At 53.4% G+C, this 16,762-nt stretch overlaps 1 protein-coding gene across 3 annotated transcripts; it reads right to left on the bottom strand.

Moving 5' to 3' along the window:
• Positions 1–2,589: 2,589 nt before the first annotated feature.
• CX3CL1 (chemokine (C-X3-C motif) ligand 1) lies at positions 2,590–15,229 on the bottom strand. Of its 3 annotated transcripts, none has more exons than XM_011938844.1 (3): positions 15,039–15,229; positions 7,923–8,043; positions 2,590–5,625 (listed from the first exon to the last, which is right to left on the bottom strand). In XM_011938844.1, exons 1-3 carry the CDS (start codon positions 15,106–15,108, stop codon positions 4,608–4,610), a joined length of 1,209 nt encoding a protein of 402 aa, XP_011794234.1. In that variant the 5' UTR covers positions 15,109–15,229; the 3' UTR covers positions 2,590–4,607. The 3 variants fall into 3 exon arrangements, with proteins under 3 accessions (XP_011794234.1, XP_011794233.1, XP_011794235.1); XM_011938843.1 differs by having other exon boundaries at positions 7,923–8,061; positions 15,039–15,108; XM_011938845.1 differs by lacking the exon at positions 7,923–8,043 and having other exon boundaries at positions 15,039–15,226.
• Positions 15,230–16,762: the final 1,533 nt, after the last annotated feature.

The raw sequence follows: 16,762 nt of genomic DNA on the forward strand, positions 1-16,762 counted from the left end.
AGCCTCCACCTCCCTGGGCTCAGGTGATTCTCCCACCTCAGCCTCCCAAGTAACAGAGACTACCGGCGCACGCCACTACACCCAGCTAATTTTGTATTTTTATAGAAATGGGGTTTCACCATGTTGCCCAGGCTGGTCTCTAATTTCAGGGCTCAAGTGATCTGTCCACCTCTGCCTCTCAAAGTGCTGGGACTACAGGCTTGAGCCACCACACCCAACCTGAGAGTCTTGCTTTCATCATTAGTAAGATGAGGATCATTGTGTATAAAGAATTTCACACATTGCCTGGCACATCGTAAACATTACGTGAACAATGTCTACTATTATTTTATAACTAATGTTATATAACAACACCCGTACACCCCCAGGGTGACAGTGGGCAGGTCCAGGGAGCAGCTGCCATTTGAGATAGAGCAAGCTTGGGTCAGCAATTCCGTTTCCTACCATCCCCTCTACCTCCTGGATCCCCCAGACCTTGTGCCCACATCAGTTACCATTTATCATTGCCCTTCTCTTGTTTTTCTTATAGTGAGGATATTTTTCTCTGAGCCCAAGTCTCCATCAAAAGTAGGTCAAGGGCTGGGCACGATGACTCATACCTGTAATCCCAGCACTTTGAGAGGCTAAGGCGGGAGGATTGTTTGAGCCCAGGAGTTCGAGGCTACAGTGAGCTATGATTATGCCCCTGCACTCCAGCCTGGGTGGCAGAGTGAAATTCTGTCTCAAAAAAAAAAAAAAAAAAAAAGGTCCCGTCCAAACACTGCATTAATTGTGGGAATGGCTTCAGCTAACATTTAGCTCTGAAACTGAAAGAAAATAAAACGACACAAACACTCCAGGGTTCCTGGGGAGTTCCTCTGGACTGAGCCGGAATACAAGTCTCTCCCATCCTGAGCCTGCTGAGAAGGCTGCAATCTTACCTAAGAATTTGATGAAAAAACAGAGACACATCTTTTCATTTAAAGCCTCTGTTGGTGTCTTGTGTTGCTGGTGGGTGGTGTGCAGGGAGAGTTTGGGGGCTGGAACCAGGCCTGCAGTGGAGCTCCTTCCTTGGGGTGGGAAGGGGCGAAAGCTAGGCAAGCTCACTGCAGAGGGGAGAGCTGGAATTGACAGCATTGCACAGAGGCAGATTGATTCCTGCAAGCCCGAATCTCTATGAGGTTTAGCAGGTAGTGAAACAAGGGAAGCCAGCAGGGTATGAGAGAAGCCATGTGCCCATCATGGTCTGGCTTTCCTTGACCTACTTTTTTTGTTTGTTTGTTTGCTTTTTAGACGGAGTCTCACTGTGGCCTGGGCTGGAGTTGAGTACAGGAGCGCGGTCTCAGCTCACTGCCTCCTCCACCTCACAGGTTCAAGCCATTCTCCTGCCTCAGCCTCCCAAGTAGGTGAGATTACTGGGGTGTGCCACGACACCTGGCTAATTTTTGTAGTTTTAGTAGACACAAGGTTTCACCATGTTGGCCAGGCTGGTCTCGAACTCCTGACTTCAAGTGCTCTGCCCACCTCGGCCTCTCAAAGTGCTGGGATCACAGGTGTGAGGCACCATGCCCGGCCCTTGACCTACTTTTGATGGAGACTTGGGCTCATAGAAAAATATCCTCACTATAAGAAAAACAAGAGAAAGGCAATGATAAATGGTAACTGATGTGGCTACAAGATCCAGGAGATCCAGGAGGTGGAGGGGATTGTAGGAAATGGGATTGCTGACCGAAGCCTGCTCTGTCTCAAATGGCAGCTGCTGCCTGGACCTGCCTACTAAAAAACACCATTCATGTAGACATTGAATCTAAGATATGACTGATGGTAAGATGTTCTGATATTTAATAAATTACTAATAAAGAAAAAAAGCCTGCCAATTAAGCGGTGACAAGCCATTGATTACAAAATGAGTCTCAGTTCCAAACATGTCATAGTGTGAAAAGAATGCATCCTAACATTCATGAAATATTGGATACCAGTAGGCTGGACTTGGTCTGTGGCAGCCTTGTGCAGTTTCCAACCTGCACAACTGTACACAGCAGCTCTTAGGAAGCCTCCCAGGACACTGAAGAGCTTAGGCCACCAGGAGGCTCACACTTGGGGCACATCTATGAACTCCCAAGTCTCTTAAGAAGTAATCCCTCTTTGATCTTCATCTGAACTAGGAAGGCCGCAAAGAGGAAACAAAGGGCCAGTTTCCATATGGGGCAACAGTTCACTGACAGTGGTCCCAGGGCCCCTGGGACGGTGGTTCAGCAGGCATGGGGTAGGGCTTCATGAGGGATTCTGAGTCCTGTCAGACTAGGGAGAGTCCTGCCAGACTAGGAGAGGCCCTATACTCACATTTATGCAGACCCAGAGAGGCGAAGTCCCTGGCCCAACATTACACAGCCGGGCAGAACAGAGCTGGGCCGAGGGTTCAGCACTCCTCACTCCGATCCCTGGTGCTTCTTCTCTTGCTGAGTGTAAAAATGTCTGCTCTTCTGCCCCAGGTGAACTGAAGATAGGGGTCTCCAGGGCTGAAAGGGGTTTTGGCCTGCCCACCCCTGCCCCGTTCCTTCCCCTCTGAAGCCCTGGTTGCTGGACTTGTCCCCAGAGAAATCAGCCGTATTGATTCACAAGACTTTTAAATTTTATTAGTAAAATACAAAATGGCACAGACATTGGTGATGAGGGTTGGAAAAGTAAAAGGATCAACCTACTCTTTCCAAAGTCTTCCTAGATCATCCTTGTCCATGTCCTGCTTGGAGAAACTAACAAAGTCCATGGAAGGGGGAACAGCTGGCCCCAGCAGCTTCCTCACAAAGGAGGCAGGGCCCCATCACAGGGTGCCCCACCCCTGGAAGGCTCTCCCAGCCTGGAAGAGCCAGAACAAAGTGCATCAGTTCCACTCTCACCCTCTCTGAGCTGCCAGAGTGACCCCACCTGAGCCAGGCCCTGAACTTCCTGAATATACTGCACCACGCCCAGCAGGGGAGTGCAAAGGCCGGGTGGGCCGGGCGGCACAGCGTCTTGCTCTCTATGGACCAGAGCTGGGTTTCCTTCCTCCAAGCACCCATCTGTGAAGGAGTGTTCCTGGCACCTGGGTAGAACCCAGCCCATAAGAGGCCCCTCAGGTAGAGCAAGGGTCACCCTCGGGGACAATCCAAGGGAGAGGTGAGCTGCCACCAGGGACCCTGAGGGGCCAGGCCGGCTGGTGTGGCCTCATCCAGGCATGCTCGAGCCTACAGCAGCCAAAAAAGGGAACCCCTGACTTTATGCCTGCGACTTCCCCTTTCCCATGTCCCAGCCCCCTTCCCAGGTAGCATCCCTTTCAGAAACAAACAGGGGCCTCGTGGAAAACATCATGGAAATCCCTGGTCCTGTCTGCGATGGGGACAAAGATGAAGGAGAAGGTCTTGGAGGGCAGAGAACAGTGTTTTAAAGGAGTGAGAGAGGTGGGAGGGGAACCCAGGCCTCACGAAAGAATCTGGAGTGTGGGGAGTGGGACTACGAGGGTCTTGTGTCCTGGCTGCCTGCAGGAGTCTCTGAAGAAGCGTCAGGAGTGTGGCTGCTCCCAGAGCCTTTCCTGGGCTTCTTAGACATGTGTCTGGAGCCCTCCCTCCTCCCTCTTAGGGGGTGAGGGGAGGCAGAGCTCAAGGTGTCTCAGTGACTAAGCCTGGGCGGGGCCTTCAGGGATGGTCTCTGTTCTGCCCACCTCCATTTGGGGGCCCACAGGGCAGGATCTGTGCTATCAACTCACTCCCTCGCAGGCCCTCTGGGCCTCCAGGTCCAAAGACAAGCTAGTCTATTGGCAAGGACTGTCTAAGGTGCTCTGCTCACAGGGACTGTGAGGCTGCATCCAGGGGCTGGAGAGAAGGGCCTCAGGTCAATGAGTGATGTCAGGGGGACAGATATTCCTTACCTCCCTCTTTCCTTTCACAGATGGGAGTACCTTGGGGGGTTGATGGTAGAACTAGGATCAGAACCCAGCCTTCAGACTCAGCACAGTGTAGACCAAAGAAGAAAGCCACCAGATACCCTTATCTCCCCTTCCCACAATGCCTAACCAAGGGCAGAGCCTCACTGGGAGCAGTGCCAGGAAACACCACACTAGCCTCATGCAAGAGAAGACACGTCACTAGTGGGGGCATATGGGCTCTGTACAGAGGACGGGGCTGGGCGAGATAGCACCGCAGGCGGCCGGGGTGACTGGCAACTGCAGCAGGACCAAGAGACACAATGAGATTGCGGGGAGTGGGCAGAGGGCCTGGCCTGATGCTCATGTGTGAGATGGGAGGACTGTAGTACTCACAGGGTAGCGTGGGTCAGAGGGGGCTGGGCATAAATAATTGTTCACTGGGGCTGGGATGGCGTCAAAGGGAACCTCTAACCAGCCAGCAGCAGAGGAGAGTTTTGGGGCCGGGGTGAGTTGGGAGACCACCCCTTCTGTCCCTGGCAGGAGGAGAATGGTCAAGGCTGGCCTCCTGGGGTGTGCCTGGGAGCTTGGAGCTTGTGCACCTGGAGGATCCCACCTCCCCGCTCCAATCATCCCAGCTCAGGCCAGGCCCTTGGGTGGGAGTGGGTATGAGGATGAGGGATCCCAGGCAGCTCTCTGAATCAAACAACTAGACACAGGCCAGAGGAGTTCACACGGGCACCAGGACATATGAGTTACTACCACAGCTCCGGGGTATGTAGCGAAGGCCCTCCACCATCTCTCCCGCCATCTTTCGAGGGCAGCCCTGGAGGCTCTGGTAGGCGAACATGGCCACCCCCAGGCAGAAGAGGAGGCCAAGGAAGGCCAGCAGCCCCACTGCCTGCCTCCGAGTGGCAGCCTGGGCGTCAGGGACAGGAGTGATAAGGACGCCCAGCCTCTGGGGGTCCATGGTGGCATGGATGGGTTCCTCAGCTTTAGGGGTCCAGCTGCCTGAAGCCACTGGCTCCCTGCTGGGGGTTCCTTCCGAGGAGACAGGGACCACAGAGACGTGGGCCATGCTGCCAGGCCCCCAGTCCTGGAAGGCATCTGTGTGCGCTGGCACGCGACCCATCTCCTCCCGCTCCAGAGAGTTCTCTGGCCTGGGGCTCTGTCCCTGACCCCACACAGGCTGGCCTTCAGATGGAGTGTTCTCCTCTGGGGCTGGGGAGGAAGTAGTGGAGACCTGGCTGGAGGAAGCCTGGGTGGAAGGGTCCTGGGTGGACAGGGCCTCAGGGGTCTTTCCCTCAGCCCAGAGGCCGGGCCCAGGTTGGTGGGGAGCAAAACTCTGGCACGCGATGGCAGTGGAGACGGGAGGCACTGGGAAAAGCTCCGTGCTCACAGGCCCTCCATCCTGAGCCTTTGTCGTGAGGGGGAGCCCAGTCCCTGAGGAACCAGTCATGCCTGTCGACTGCTCTGGGGAGGTCCCCAAGGCGGTCTGTGCCTCCCGGGAAGAAGGAGTCGGCTTCAGGCTACTGCTTTCGCCTGTGGCTTCGGGCTCCGGTACCACAGAGTCGTCCATTCCCCGGGCGGCAAGGGTGGTCCTGGGCTTCACCAGGCCGATCTGCTTCTCAAAGGTGCCGCCATTTCGAGTCAGAGCAGCAGCCTGGCGGTCCAGATGCTGCATCGCGTCCTTGACCCATTGTTCCTTCGGGTCGGCACAGAACAGCCTGTGCTGTCTCGTCTCCAAGCTACAGGGGAGAAAGACAGGGATCCAGTGATGCCCAGATACCAGAAACCCGGGCCAGCGTGGTGTGGGGGCACAGCACCAGTGCTCTGCAGGTGAACACACCCGGCTGGAAATCCTGCCCTCCCACTTAGCGGCTGTGAGGCCGCTGACCAGCTGGGGAAACCCGCCCTCCTGAGCTCCCAGGTCCTCACCCGAGAAATGGAGATAGGAAACCTCCCACCTGTAGGATGACCACCCATCCCAGAAAAAATGGGATGCAGGGGGTACTCAGGATGAGGGACCTCCGTTTTAAACCCGGGAAAGTCCCCAGGCAAACAGGGACGAGTTGATCACCCTACTTCTGTGTTACTGTAAAAAAAAAGCTAAATTATGGCTCAGAGCAGATCAGTAATAGCTGAAAATAATAACAATGTCGATAATATTGTTACCATTAAGGCAGGGGGCTCTGGGCTTTGAGTCTCCCGCTGGGGAGAGGACTTCAGGTGAGCTCTGTATGGGGCCTCCTCACTCTGGAACAGGCCTTATGAGACTTCGTGAGTCTTGTTGCTCTTCTCCTTCGGTTTCACAGCTACAGGCTGTGCTCCAGGCCCCTCTTCTCCCCTCCTGATGTGTGTTCACGGGCAGAAGGGGTTAGAGCCAAATATGTGGCAGCCTCATTGGGACCCTGAGTGCCTTCCAAATCTTGAACTTCCTCTGAAGCCGTGTGTGACTGGTTCACCACCAAGCCCACAGCTCAGAGCTGACAGAGGCCCTGGCTCCATGCCACGGCCTGTGCTTGGCATTTGCCCATGTTCAAACCCTATATCCATCCCACAAGGTGGCTACCAGGCTCACGTCCATTTTACAGATGAGGAAACCAAGGCTCAGAGAGGTGAAGTAAAGGCACCCGGCTCCAGGATGCCGGGAAGCTAGAGAAGTCCAGGAAGCAAGTATGACCCTGCAGGCCCCCTGGGCACAGTGATCCCCTCCCCGACTTCCTTTTTCCCTTTCATCTAGAAAACAAAAAATACTTGGGGGTGTCTTGGGGAAGTAAGCCTTGACCGATCAGCAAAGAAGTCAGGCAGGAGCACGCTCAGTACCTTGCCCACCTTAGAAACTGCATAATTGAGGAGAGGAAGTGCCAGACTTCCTTTAACTGAGCCTAGAAAGCAAAGGGCCATTGGCCATTTCCTGCTCCCTGACCCCTAGGTCTGGCTGAGGCTGCTTTAGGGCTCAAAAGTCAGTCCTGGGGAAAGGCCTCAGGGCTGGCTGGTTAGACAGGACCCAAGAGAGCCCCCAGGAGAAGGAAGTGACCAAGATGGCCAGGGTCCTTAACAGCCAGGAGGACAATGACTCAATCCCTCCCCAAAGTCTCCAAATGACCCTGTTTCCTCTTCTGTCAGATGGAGATAGTGATCTCTGCAGCAACTACTGACAGACCCTGCCAAGCACTTTATTTATTTTTAATTTAATTTTTATTTTTTCTTTTCTTTTCTTTTTCTTTTTTTTTTTTTGAGATGGAGTCTCACAATGTTGCCCAGGCCAGAGTGCAGTGGTGCCATCTTGGCTCACTGCAACCTCCGCCTCCTGGGTTCAAGCAATTCTCCTGCCTCAACCTCCCGAGTAGCTGGGATTACAGGCACCCACCACCACGCCCAGCTAGTTTTTGTATTTTTAGTAGAGATGGAGTTTCACCACGTTGGCCAGCCTGGTCTTGAACTCCTGTCCTCAAGTGATCCACCAGCCTCGGCCTTCAAAAGTGCTGGTATTACAGGCATTAGCCACCGCGCCCTTGCCAAGCACTTTACTTACATCCTGTCCTAGCTACCCATTTTATAGACAAGGAAACCAAGGTGCAAAAAGTAAGCAATGGAAGCAGGGCCACCCAGCCAGTAAAAGGGCAAGGCAGGATTTGCACCAGGTCTGTTAGAGTCTGGAACCTGCATTTTAAGTAAGACCCTCATGCTTTACGCCTACCCACACCACCCCATGAAATATAGTGGGTTCGAGTGCGGGGTAACATGTGCTTCAGTCCAGGAGGAATTACCACCGTTCATGGCTGCTCCAGGCCATGAGCCAGGGCGGCTGCCCCCCCAGCCACACTGGGCCATTCAGGAAGCCACTCTCCACCTTAGCCATATGGCACAGAAATTAAGGTCAGTGAAGTGGCCTGCAGGCCAGGGGCAAGAGAAGCGTGTGCTGAGGCCTTCGCCTAGGAGACCAGGTCTGGGAGGGGAGGTGTGGACGTACATTCTCAGAGGTCTGGGAATATTCCAAGGGCCTGAAGGGGATTTCAGAGTCCTCGGGGGCAGTACCTACACGATTGCACGTTTGCCGCATGATTCCTGGTTCTGTTGATAGTGGATGAGCAAAGCCACAGGTATCTTTGATGTCATCTTGCTGCACGTGATGTTGCATTTCGTCACGCCGTGGTGCTGTCCTGAGTCCAAAGAGGTTCCTGGTCAGCAGGGATGTCTGTGGGCATCTGGCTTCCCAACCCTGTGCCAGATTGTCCCGGCCACACCACCCAAGCCAAAGCTGATCACCTGTACACCCTGGCCTTCAAGGCCTTTGACTCAGCCTCCCTCCCCCACCAAACTTCTCTGTGCCTCAGTTTTACCACCTGTAAAATAGGAACAAAGATAGTATCTACCTCATAGGCTTGTTGTAAGAATAAGAAATGTGAATTCTTATTTACAGAGTTCTTTTTGCCTGGCACTGGCACATATTAAAAGTTTGTTTGTTTGTTTGTTTATTTTGAGATGGAGTCTCGCTGTTGTCGCCCACGCTGGAGTGCAATGGCACGATCTCGGCTCGCCACAACCTCCGCCTCCCGGGTTCAAGTGATTCTCCTGCCTCAGCCTCCCAAGTAGCTAGGATTACAGGCATTTGCCACGACGCCTGGCTAATTTTGTATTTTTAGTATAGACAGGGTTTCTCCTTGTTGGTCAGGCTGGTCTCAAACTCCCGACCTCAGGTGATCTGCCCTCCTTGGCCTTCCAAAGTGCTGGGATGACAGGCGTGAACCACCATGCCCAGGTTAATTTTTAAAATTAACTGGTCCATTGTGCAGCAGGGGAGATGAATCTGAGAGTGACAGGGATCTGCTAAGGTCACACAGCCAGCAAGTGATGGAACAGGTTCTCCTACCAAGCCGGCTGCAGTCCCCACTGGGCCTGTGGCATTGCCTGTCCCCTCACCTCTGCCTTATTTCTCTCTGTTGCCTTTTTTTTTTTAATTAAGAAATAGGGTCTTGCTCTGTTGTCCAGGCTGGAGTGCAGTGGTATAATCCTAGCTCACTGCAACCTCAAAATCCTGGGCTCAAGAGATTCTCCTGGCTGGGTGTGGTGGCTCACACCTGTAATCCCAGCACTTTGGGAGGCCAAGGCAGGTGGATCACCTGAGGTCAGGAGTTTGGGACGAGCCTGATCAGTATGGTGAAACCTTGTCTCTACTAAAAATACAAAAATTAGCCTGGAATGATGGTGGGCGCCTTTAGTCCCAGCTGCTAGGGAAGCTGAGACAGGAGAATTGCTTGAATCTGGGAGGCAGAGGTTGCAGTGAACCGAGATCGTACCACTGTACTCCAGCCTGGGTGACAGAGCAAGACTCCGTCTCAAAAAAAAAAAAAAAAAAAAAAAAAAGAGATCTCTTGCCTCAGCCTCCCAAGTATCTGGGACTACAGGTGCATGCTACCATGCCTGGCTAATTTTTTTTAAGAGACAGGATCTTGCTATGTTGCCTAGGCTGGTCTTGAACCCCTGACCTCAAGCGATCCTCCCACTTCAACTTCCGGAGTAGCTGGGATTACAGATGCAAGCCACCATGCCCAGCAATAAACTTTTTAAAAGTGTATAAGTACAACTGCTTTCTAAGAAGGTGGGGTCTGATGAATAGACGATCCTTTGTTCTGCTGTTAAGAGCCAGAATGAGCCTGAGAGTAGTTGCTGAAACGTACTGAGTCATCCTGCCTAGGAGGGAAGAAGCATTTAAAATTCCTGGAGCAAGAAGAGTAAGGAGAAGGAAGGGTTGGAGATGGAAGGTATGAATAGGGTAGGGGCAGAGTGGGGCAGAAGGGGCAGGCAGTAGCTGAGTGTCACGTGGAGCCAGAGAGAAACCCCAGGACAGGACAAATAAACCCAACTATTTGATATAAACATTTGAAGTTGTTTACACTGCATTTCCACCTTTTCTCTTCGCCTAAAATCCCCAGCAATTTTTTTTTTTTCTTAGCGTGAGCTCAAGGAGGATGAGTGTAAAAATCAAGGAAGAGCTGGAGTTTCAGATCTGGGTCAAGGTTATGTGCAGCAAAAGCAAGACCCCAGAGGGTTTTGCAAACATCTGGAGGCCAGGGCAGTCAAGAGAGCAAGCTGATCTTATCTAGCACTTCAGAGCCTGGGAAACCCCCAGCCCATCCCTGGGCTCCATCAGAACACAAATTGCTCATGCATAAATACTTACATAATGTGGCCATGCAAACATACTCCACTTTCCCAAATACAGGCGCATGCACGTGCGCACACACACAGAGACTTTGTAGAGTCTGCTGCTTCCTCTCTCCATCGCTCCCCCTTAGCTTTGGCCCACCCTGCTTTGTGGGAAGGTGGTTTAGGACCGCCAGGTCTGGGTTGAGTCATCAAGGAGCAGCACTAGTAGCTTCCGGGGGTTGGGGGCTGTGTGCAGGAGAGGCTCCCCAGGTCACAGGGCTGTCCTTTCTCTCTGAGTAACCAGGATATAAAAGTCACTGCGTGGACTGGCCACCCTCCTTCTGCAATGGGACCTCAGAATGACGCACCTGCAGCCTCCCCAGGCCCTGTTGAGTGGAGCCACGTGGCAGTTCCCTAAACTGGCCTGCAGGTGTCTTCTTCAGGAAGCCCCAGAAAATACGGTGCCCCTGAGTGACCAGAGACAGGAGGAGGCAAGGGAGGCTGCCCAATGGATAAGAAAGAAGGTCCATTCTGTGCGCTCCAAATCCAACATGGGGAAAGCCATTACCCACCTTCAGGGCTTTAAAGAGCCACAGAGTCATCCTGTCTCCAAAGTCCCCACTCTCTGCCACGGTCCCTGAATGGTCCTGGCCCAGCTAAGTTCTTGGTTCTGCCAGGAAGATTGTTTAACTAACCTGGGGAGCCTGTCCCTTCTCAGAGCTGAAGTTTTCCTTTCTGTAAATGGAGACAATGCCTCATCCAGCCAGTCATCTATTATCTGTCATAGGAGTGTCAGGAAGGCAGGGACCTCATCTGTCTTGGTATCACAGTTTCCCAGCATCAAGCACAAGGTGGATACTCAATCAATATCCGTTGAATGAAATTAGTCTCAATTTACTTATCTCTCTTTAATGCATCTATCTACCTATCCATCCATCCGTCCACCCACTCTTATCAATCTTCTACCCATTCCTCACCCACCTGCCACCTCCTACCCATCCCCTACTCATCTCCATTCATCCATCTACCCACTCCCTCTCCCCTACCTGTCAATCTTCCACCCCCTTTTATCTCACCCACTCATCCATCCCTCATCGTCCCCTCCCCATCCCTTCTTCCATCCATCCATCCATCCATCCATCCATCCATCCATCCATCCACTTCCTGACTCAGCCAACACTGGCTGGAATTACTTTTGAGTATATACAAAAATCTCAGGCCCTCTTATCCTTAACCTTGAGCTCTTTCTCCCATAGGCACTGGTGCTGAGCTTGGAGAGAGTGCTTCCATCCCAATAAATGCCATCAGATCACTCTGCTTAGTCAGTCAACCAACAAATGCTGGTTCCTCTTACCAGGCCCTGTGCCGGGTGCTGTGAGGTACAGTGAGATGAATAAGGAATGCCTCTGGCCTCAGAAGGCTCCCAGCCTGATGGACAGGTAAAACAGGCACACAAAGTATCGGAGCTTTTTTTTTTTTCTTTAATTGAGCACCTACTGTGTATCAGACCCGGTGTGCAGCATGTACACATCTGCTCTCTTTAATTCCCAACATCAAAGGGAATTATTATCCTGCAAAGGGAGTATTATTATCCCCATTTCACAGATGCAGAAGCTGGGAATAAGAGAGGTTAAATGTGCCCAATGCCACACAGCTGCATGGTGGCAGAGCTAGTTTTCTACCCAGCCCCTAAACACCCACTGTTCTAGGCTACTCTAGATGCCAGGTGGAAACACAGTGTTCCAGAACATACCACAAGTATACTGGGGTTTACATGAGGGAAAAACCACTTCCAACTTCAAATGATCAGGGGAGGCTTCTTGGAGGAAGTCTCCTTTAGGCTGGACCTCAAGGACTTCTAAGAGTCTTCCAGGGTCTTAGAAGGAGACTCAGGAAATATCCTGGGTCATTGGGTGAGGTGATAAAGAGAGGACTTGAGCCATTGCTCAGGTGTGTGTCCTAAGCAAGTCACTCAGACTCTCTGAGCCTTAGTTTCCTTACTTGTAAAATGGACGTGACAATACCTGCTTCACAGTGTGGTTGTGAGAATAAACATTTTTTAACATCTGGAGCATTTTTCCCTTAGGGCAGGGTTTCTCAACAGTGACACTACTGACATTTTGGACCAGACAGTTCTTTGTTTTGGGGGCTGTCCCGGGCACTGGAGGATGTTTAGCAGCATCTCTGGCCTCTACACATTAGAGGCAAGTAGCTCAACTGAACCAAAAACATTGGGACATTTGTAACAAGTAAAAATGTCCCTAGAAATTGCCAAATGGCCCCTGGGAGAGCAAAATTACTCACTGAGGACCACTGCTCTAGAGATATCCGGAGATATCCACCTGGCTCCCTCCCTCAGCCTCCTCCAAACTGTGCAAAGCCGCCTACTCAGTGGGCTTCCCTAACCCCCTATTTAAAATGTCAACACCTCTCTTCCTTGCTCTCTATTTTTCTTTTCCTTTTCTTTCTTTCTTTCTTTTTTTTGAAATGAAGTCTCGCTCTGTCACCCAGGCTGGAGTGCAGTGGCACAATCTCGGCTCACTCCAACCTCTGCCTCCCAGGTTCAAGTGATTCTCCTGCCTCAGCCTCCCAAGTAGCTGGGACTATAGGCATGCACCACCACACCTGGCTGATTTTGTATTTTTGGTATAGACAGGGTTTCACCATGTTGGCCAGTCTGGTCTTGAACTCCTGACCTCAGGTGATCTGCCCACTTTGGCCTCCCAATGTGCTGGGATTACAGGCATGAGCCCCTGTGCCCAGCCACCCCTCTCTATTTTTTGATCACAGTACCTTTTCTCCTTCCAACAGATCACATTGTTTACTGATTCACTTTGTGTATTATCTGTCCTCTTCAGTTGAATTACAGCACCCCGAGGGCTGAGGTCCTTGGCTGTTTTATTTATTGATGCTGCCCCAGTACCTAGTACCAGGCTTGTCACACAGTAGGTGTCCAATAAGTATTTGTTGAATGAATGGACAAAATGCCCAAGGAAGCGCTTTGTGACATAATACCTTAACCAACAGAAAAATGGAGGAATTTTTATTTAAATTTGACAGGGGCCTGGATCTGACACTCTTGAATTTATCCTCCCATGCCCTCTCCATCCACCCCCACTGCTAATGAGCGGGGTAGGCTATAGGAGCTTAAAACAGATTCGTTTTTTTCTCTTTCTTGCCAGGACTTGAGTGGGAGTGCATGCGTCAGCTGTTGGAGTGGGGGGGCAATGCTCTGCGCCGACTCGTTGCTGCAGGTTCGTTATATAAAGCACAGAAGCCTCCTGCCTGACACAGCCCCACAAACCCACATTTGGGGACTGACGCAGCCGCCCCACACTAGTCAGGGCAGCAGCTACGAACCCCCCAGCCTCCCCTCGGGGTCTCTCTGGCTTCCAAACCACCCCCTCATCCTAAAGGGGCTCCCGAGGGCCTCTCGGAGCCATACATGTCAGCGCTGGAGAGGACTTCCAAGGTGAGCCTGGTCAAATGCCCAGTTTTACAGGAGGAGAAACTGAGGCTGAGAAAGGTTCCAGGAATCCCCAGGATCTTCCAGTGAAGCCAATGACCAAGATGAGGGCAGAAGCCTAGTTCTAAAGCCTCAGGCTACTAGTCAGAGCACCCAGAGTCCCCCAGGGTCCCTGTCCATCCTAGCCTAGGACCCTTTCCCCTCTAAGCTTAGTAAAAGTAATCTTCCTCCGCCACCCTCTTCAAAACACCCCCATAGGCATTGCAGCCTCATCACCCTCCCCCACCCCACCGGAGAGGTAATAGCTATATTTAAAGATGCAGCAGCTGGCACCAGAGGAGGCAAGACCCTTCTCAGGGTCACACAGCAAGACTGTGGCAAAGCAGCCGCCACCTGACTCCCCACTTTCCAGTTCTTACTGTCCCCAGACACCTCAGGCTTCAGGGCCCAATCCCAGAAAGCAGGCAGCCAGCAGGAATTCGCCTCCAGCATCTCCACGTGCCCACCCACCCACGCACCTGCTCCCTGCCCCAGGGTGAGTTTGCTCCATGGAAATATCTGGAAGCTGGGGACTGCTTCTCATTTTCCTAGACTTGCTGCGTGCCCACAGGCAAAGTCTCACCTTCTCTGAATGTCACCCTGCCTGATGGTGGGGGCAGTCCCTGAGGAGGGGGCTGGCTAGCGGTTCATGGAGGTGGTGTGGCCCACAGAGGTGGTGAGCGTGCATCTGTGCTCTCTTCTGCATTCAGTTCCATGAGTCTTACCCTCTCCTGCCCTACTTGCTGGCTGTGCATCCTCAGGCCAGTTTCTAAACCTCTCTGGGCCTCCATCTTATCCATATCAGGTAGGATGGTCAATTATGTACCCCTACCAGGTCCTGGGCTTCAGTAAGCGAGTGACTAGAGGCAAACGCGTTTTCGACACTGTGCTTGGAGGAGGAAGACAGCATGATGGGCAGACAGGCAGAGCAACTGGGGCTACAGACCAGCACAGCAGCGGCAAGCCCCAACCATGAGCTGCAGTGACCTTGACCTTCACTGGTCCTGGGCCCCCTAATCCTGGGGGCTTTGAAAACAGGGCAGGAGAAAGTCCCAACTGCGGCCTGGCCCAGGGCCAGGGCTGCGGGTTACACATTAACACTGGATGGAAAGAGCCAGCCACTGTCAGCCAGGTCCTCCCACCCCAGCGCCCACCGGGAGCCTCTGCAGGCTCCCTCCACCCCCATCCTCCTGGCACACCCACACCTGGCTCCCTTATGCCACCCACACCACCTCTCTGTGCTTCCAGGCACAGCCACTTTGCTCGCTGGGTCAGGCAGAGCAGTCGCTGGCAAGTGGAAATCTGTCCAGTGCTGCATCTGGGGAAAGGAAGGTGCCCAGCCCCTTCCTGCACATCCCTGGATAGGGGCTGCCACTGGCCTTGAGCTTTACCCAGGCAGGGTCTGGGGCCCCTGATGTCAGGCTTGAGGGACAGACAAGGGGCTGGGGGCTCCCCACCAGGGGCTCCTCACCCTGTTCATGCCCAAGTCCAGGCCCCACTTACCAGCCAGCAGGACAGTCAGATGGCAGAGGGTGGCCAAGTGGAGCAGCCACGAGAGGGATATCAGAGCCATGGCTGAGGGTGGGTGAGAGTCCAGGCGGGGGTCAGGGCAGGCGGCTAGAACCAGGCGGCAGAGCTTAGTGCTGTTGCCTCGCCGCCGCCGCCGCCGCCAGAGCTCTGTGGCTTTTTATAATGGTGCTGGCTGCCTCCGCCTCCAGCCCCCGCAGGCAGGAGGGTGGGAGGAGAGAGGAAGGGAGCCAGTGTGCAGCCGCTGGATTCCTCGGGATGTTGCCAAGGAACCAAGCCGGCTCTGTGGCCCTGGGCTTCTCATCATCCTAGGCTCGTCATACTGGGACCTTCCCCGGGAGGCTGGACCGGGCCTGCCTGGGTACAAAGGCCTCCTCTCCTGCCACCAGCTGGGAACATGCACTAGGATGTGGCCTGGGGCCCTCACTCCTAAGTGGGCAACACACAAAAGACCAGCAGGCTGTGGAATAGAGAGCAGGATGCCAAGGGCTCGGGAAGGACTCAGGGCCCCTCCATTCTGGATCTGACAAGCTGTTCTTTGATCCAGGGAATGCCTTGCCCACATCAGGATGGACCCCCAAATTTCCCGTCTCAGAATCCCAGGCTCCTGGGGGACCTTGTTGATCTATGCATCTCCAGAGTGTGGCAGGGAGCCTGAAGTCAGCAGGGGCTTGCTGCAGGGTCTGCTGAAAAAAGGATTGAGTCCAGCTTCATATGGATAGATGGGGAAACTGAGGCCCGGAGCCACCCCAGGTCATCCACAGCATCAGAGTGGAGAACGCCCCTCCCACCACCGTGATGAGTAGAATGTGGACAGCTCAGGACCCAGGAGAGAGCCCTGGCCTCCCTGCCTCCACCTCCGGGCCTCCTGCTCCCTGCTTTGCACCCACTCCCACCTCTGCTCTGGCCCCTACTAGCACAAAGAACAACGTGGCTGCCAACCCATCCCTGATAACTCTGTGGCTCTTGGCTCCTCAGCTCTGCAGCCGTGCCCTGGATAAGCCTTGCCTCTCGTGGGGCCTGAGTTCTCTATCTGCCCAAGGAGAACATTGGGCTAGTGCACTGTGGAGGGGGCTTCCCAGCACTGGCCCTCCAAGGTCATTCTCCATGAGAGGTGGCAACAGGACCACACAGGGCCAGCCAACAGGCTCTCACCGAAGGGTTGCCAGCCTTGGGAGCACATTAAAACACAGTCTCCCTTCATGGCAGCCTTCCCTAAAGGCAGTGGCAACAATCCCTGAGACTCCAGAGGAGTCAGCAGCTCCGCTTTGGGCCAGGACTGAGCTGTAGTGATGTCTCCGGGCTGCCAATCTGAGGGAAACTGGTTGTGGAGCCAGCATCCCACGCTATGAGCCAGTTGGGTTGGGCAGAGGGGCTACAGATCCCAAGGCCAGGGACCTCTCTCTCCTCAACCACCCCCCACCCAATGGGCTGCCTGGGACATGGGGTTAGGGATTAGGAAGCTAGATACTTCTTGAAGTAGCAGAGCACCCTTGGCAGGGGCCAAGGTCCACTCGTGCTCAGAGAATCTGTCCTGGCCTGTGCACATGGGAAGCGAGTAGCCTTCTCATTCCCAATGTCCAATCCCTCTTTTCATAACTGAGGAAACTGAGGCCCAGAGAGGGACAAGGAGGGATAAAAACTGAGGTTGTGTTCTTTCTGCTCTGTTCATGTAAGAACAGAGGAGGAGGCCAAGTGCA

This window comes from Colobus angolensis, unplaced genomic scaffold, assembly GCF_000951035.1.
Source record: "Colobus angolensis palliatus isolate OR3802 unplaced genomic scaffold, Cang.pa_1.0 Scaffold178, whole genome shotgun sequence".
In the NCBI taxonomy this organism is placed as follows: domain Eukaryota; kingdom Metazoa; phylum Chordata; class Mammalia; order Primates; family Cercopithecidae; genus Colobus; species Colobus angolensis.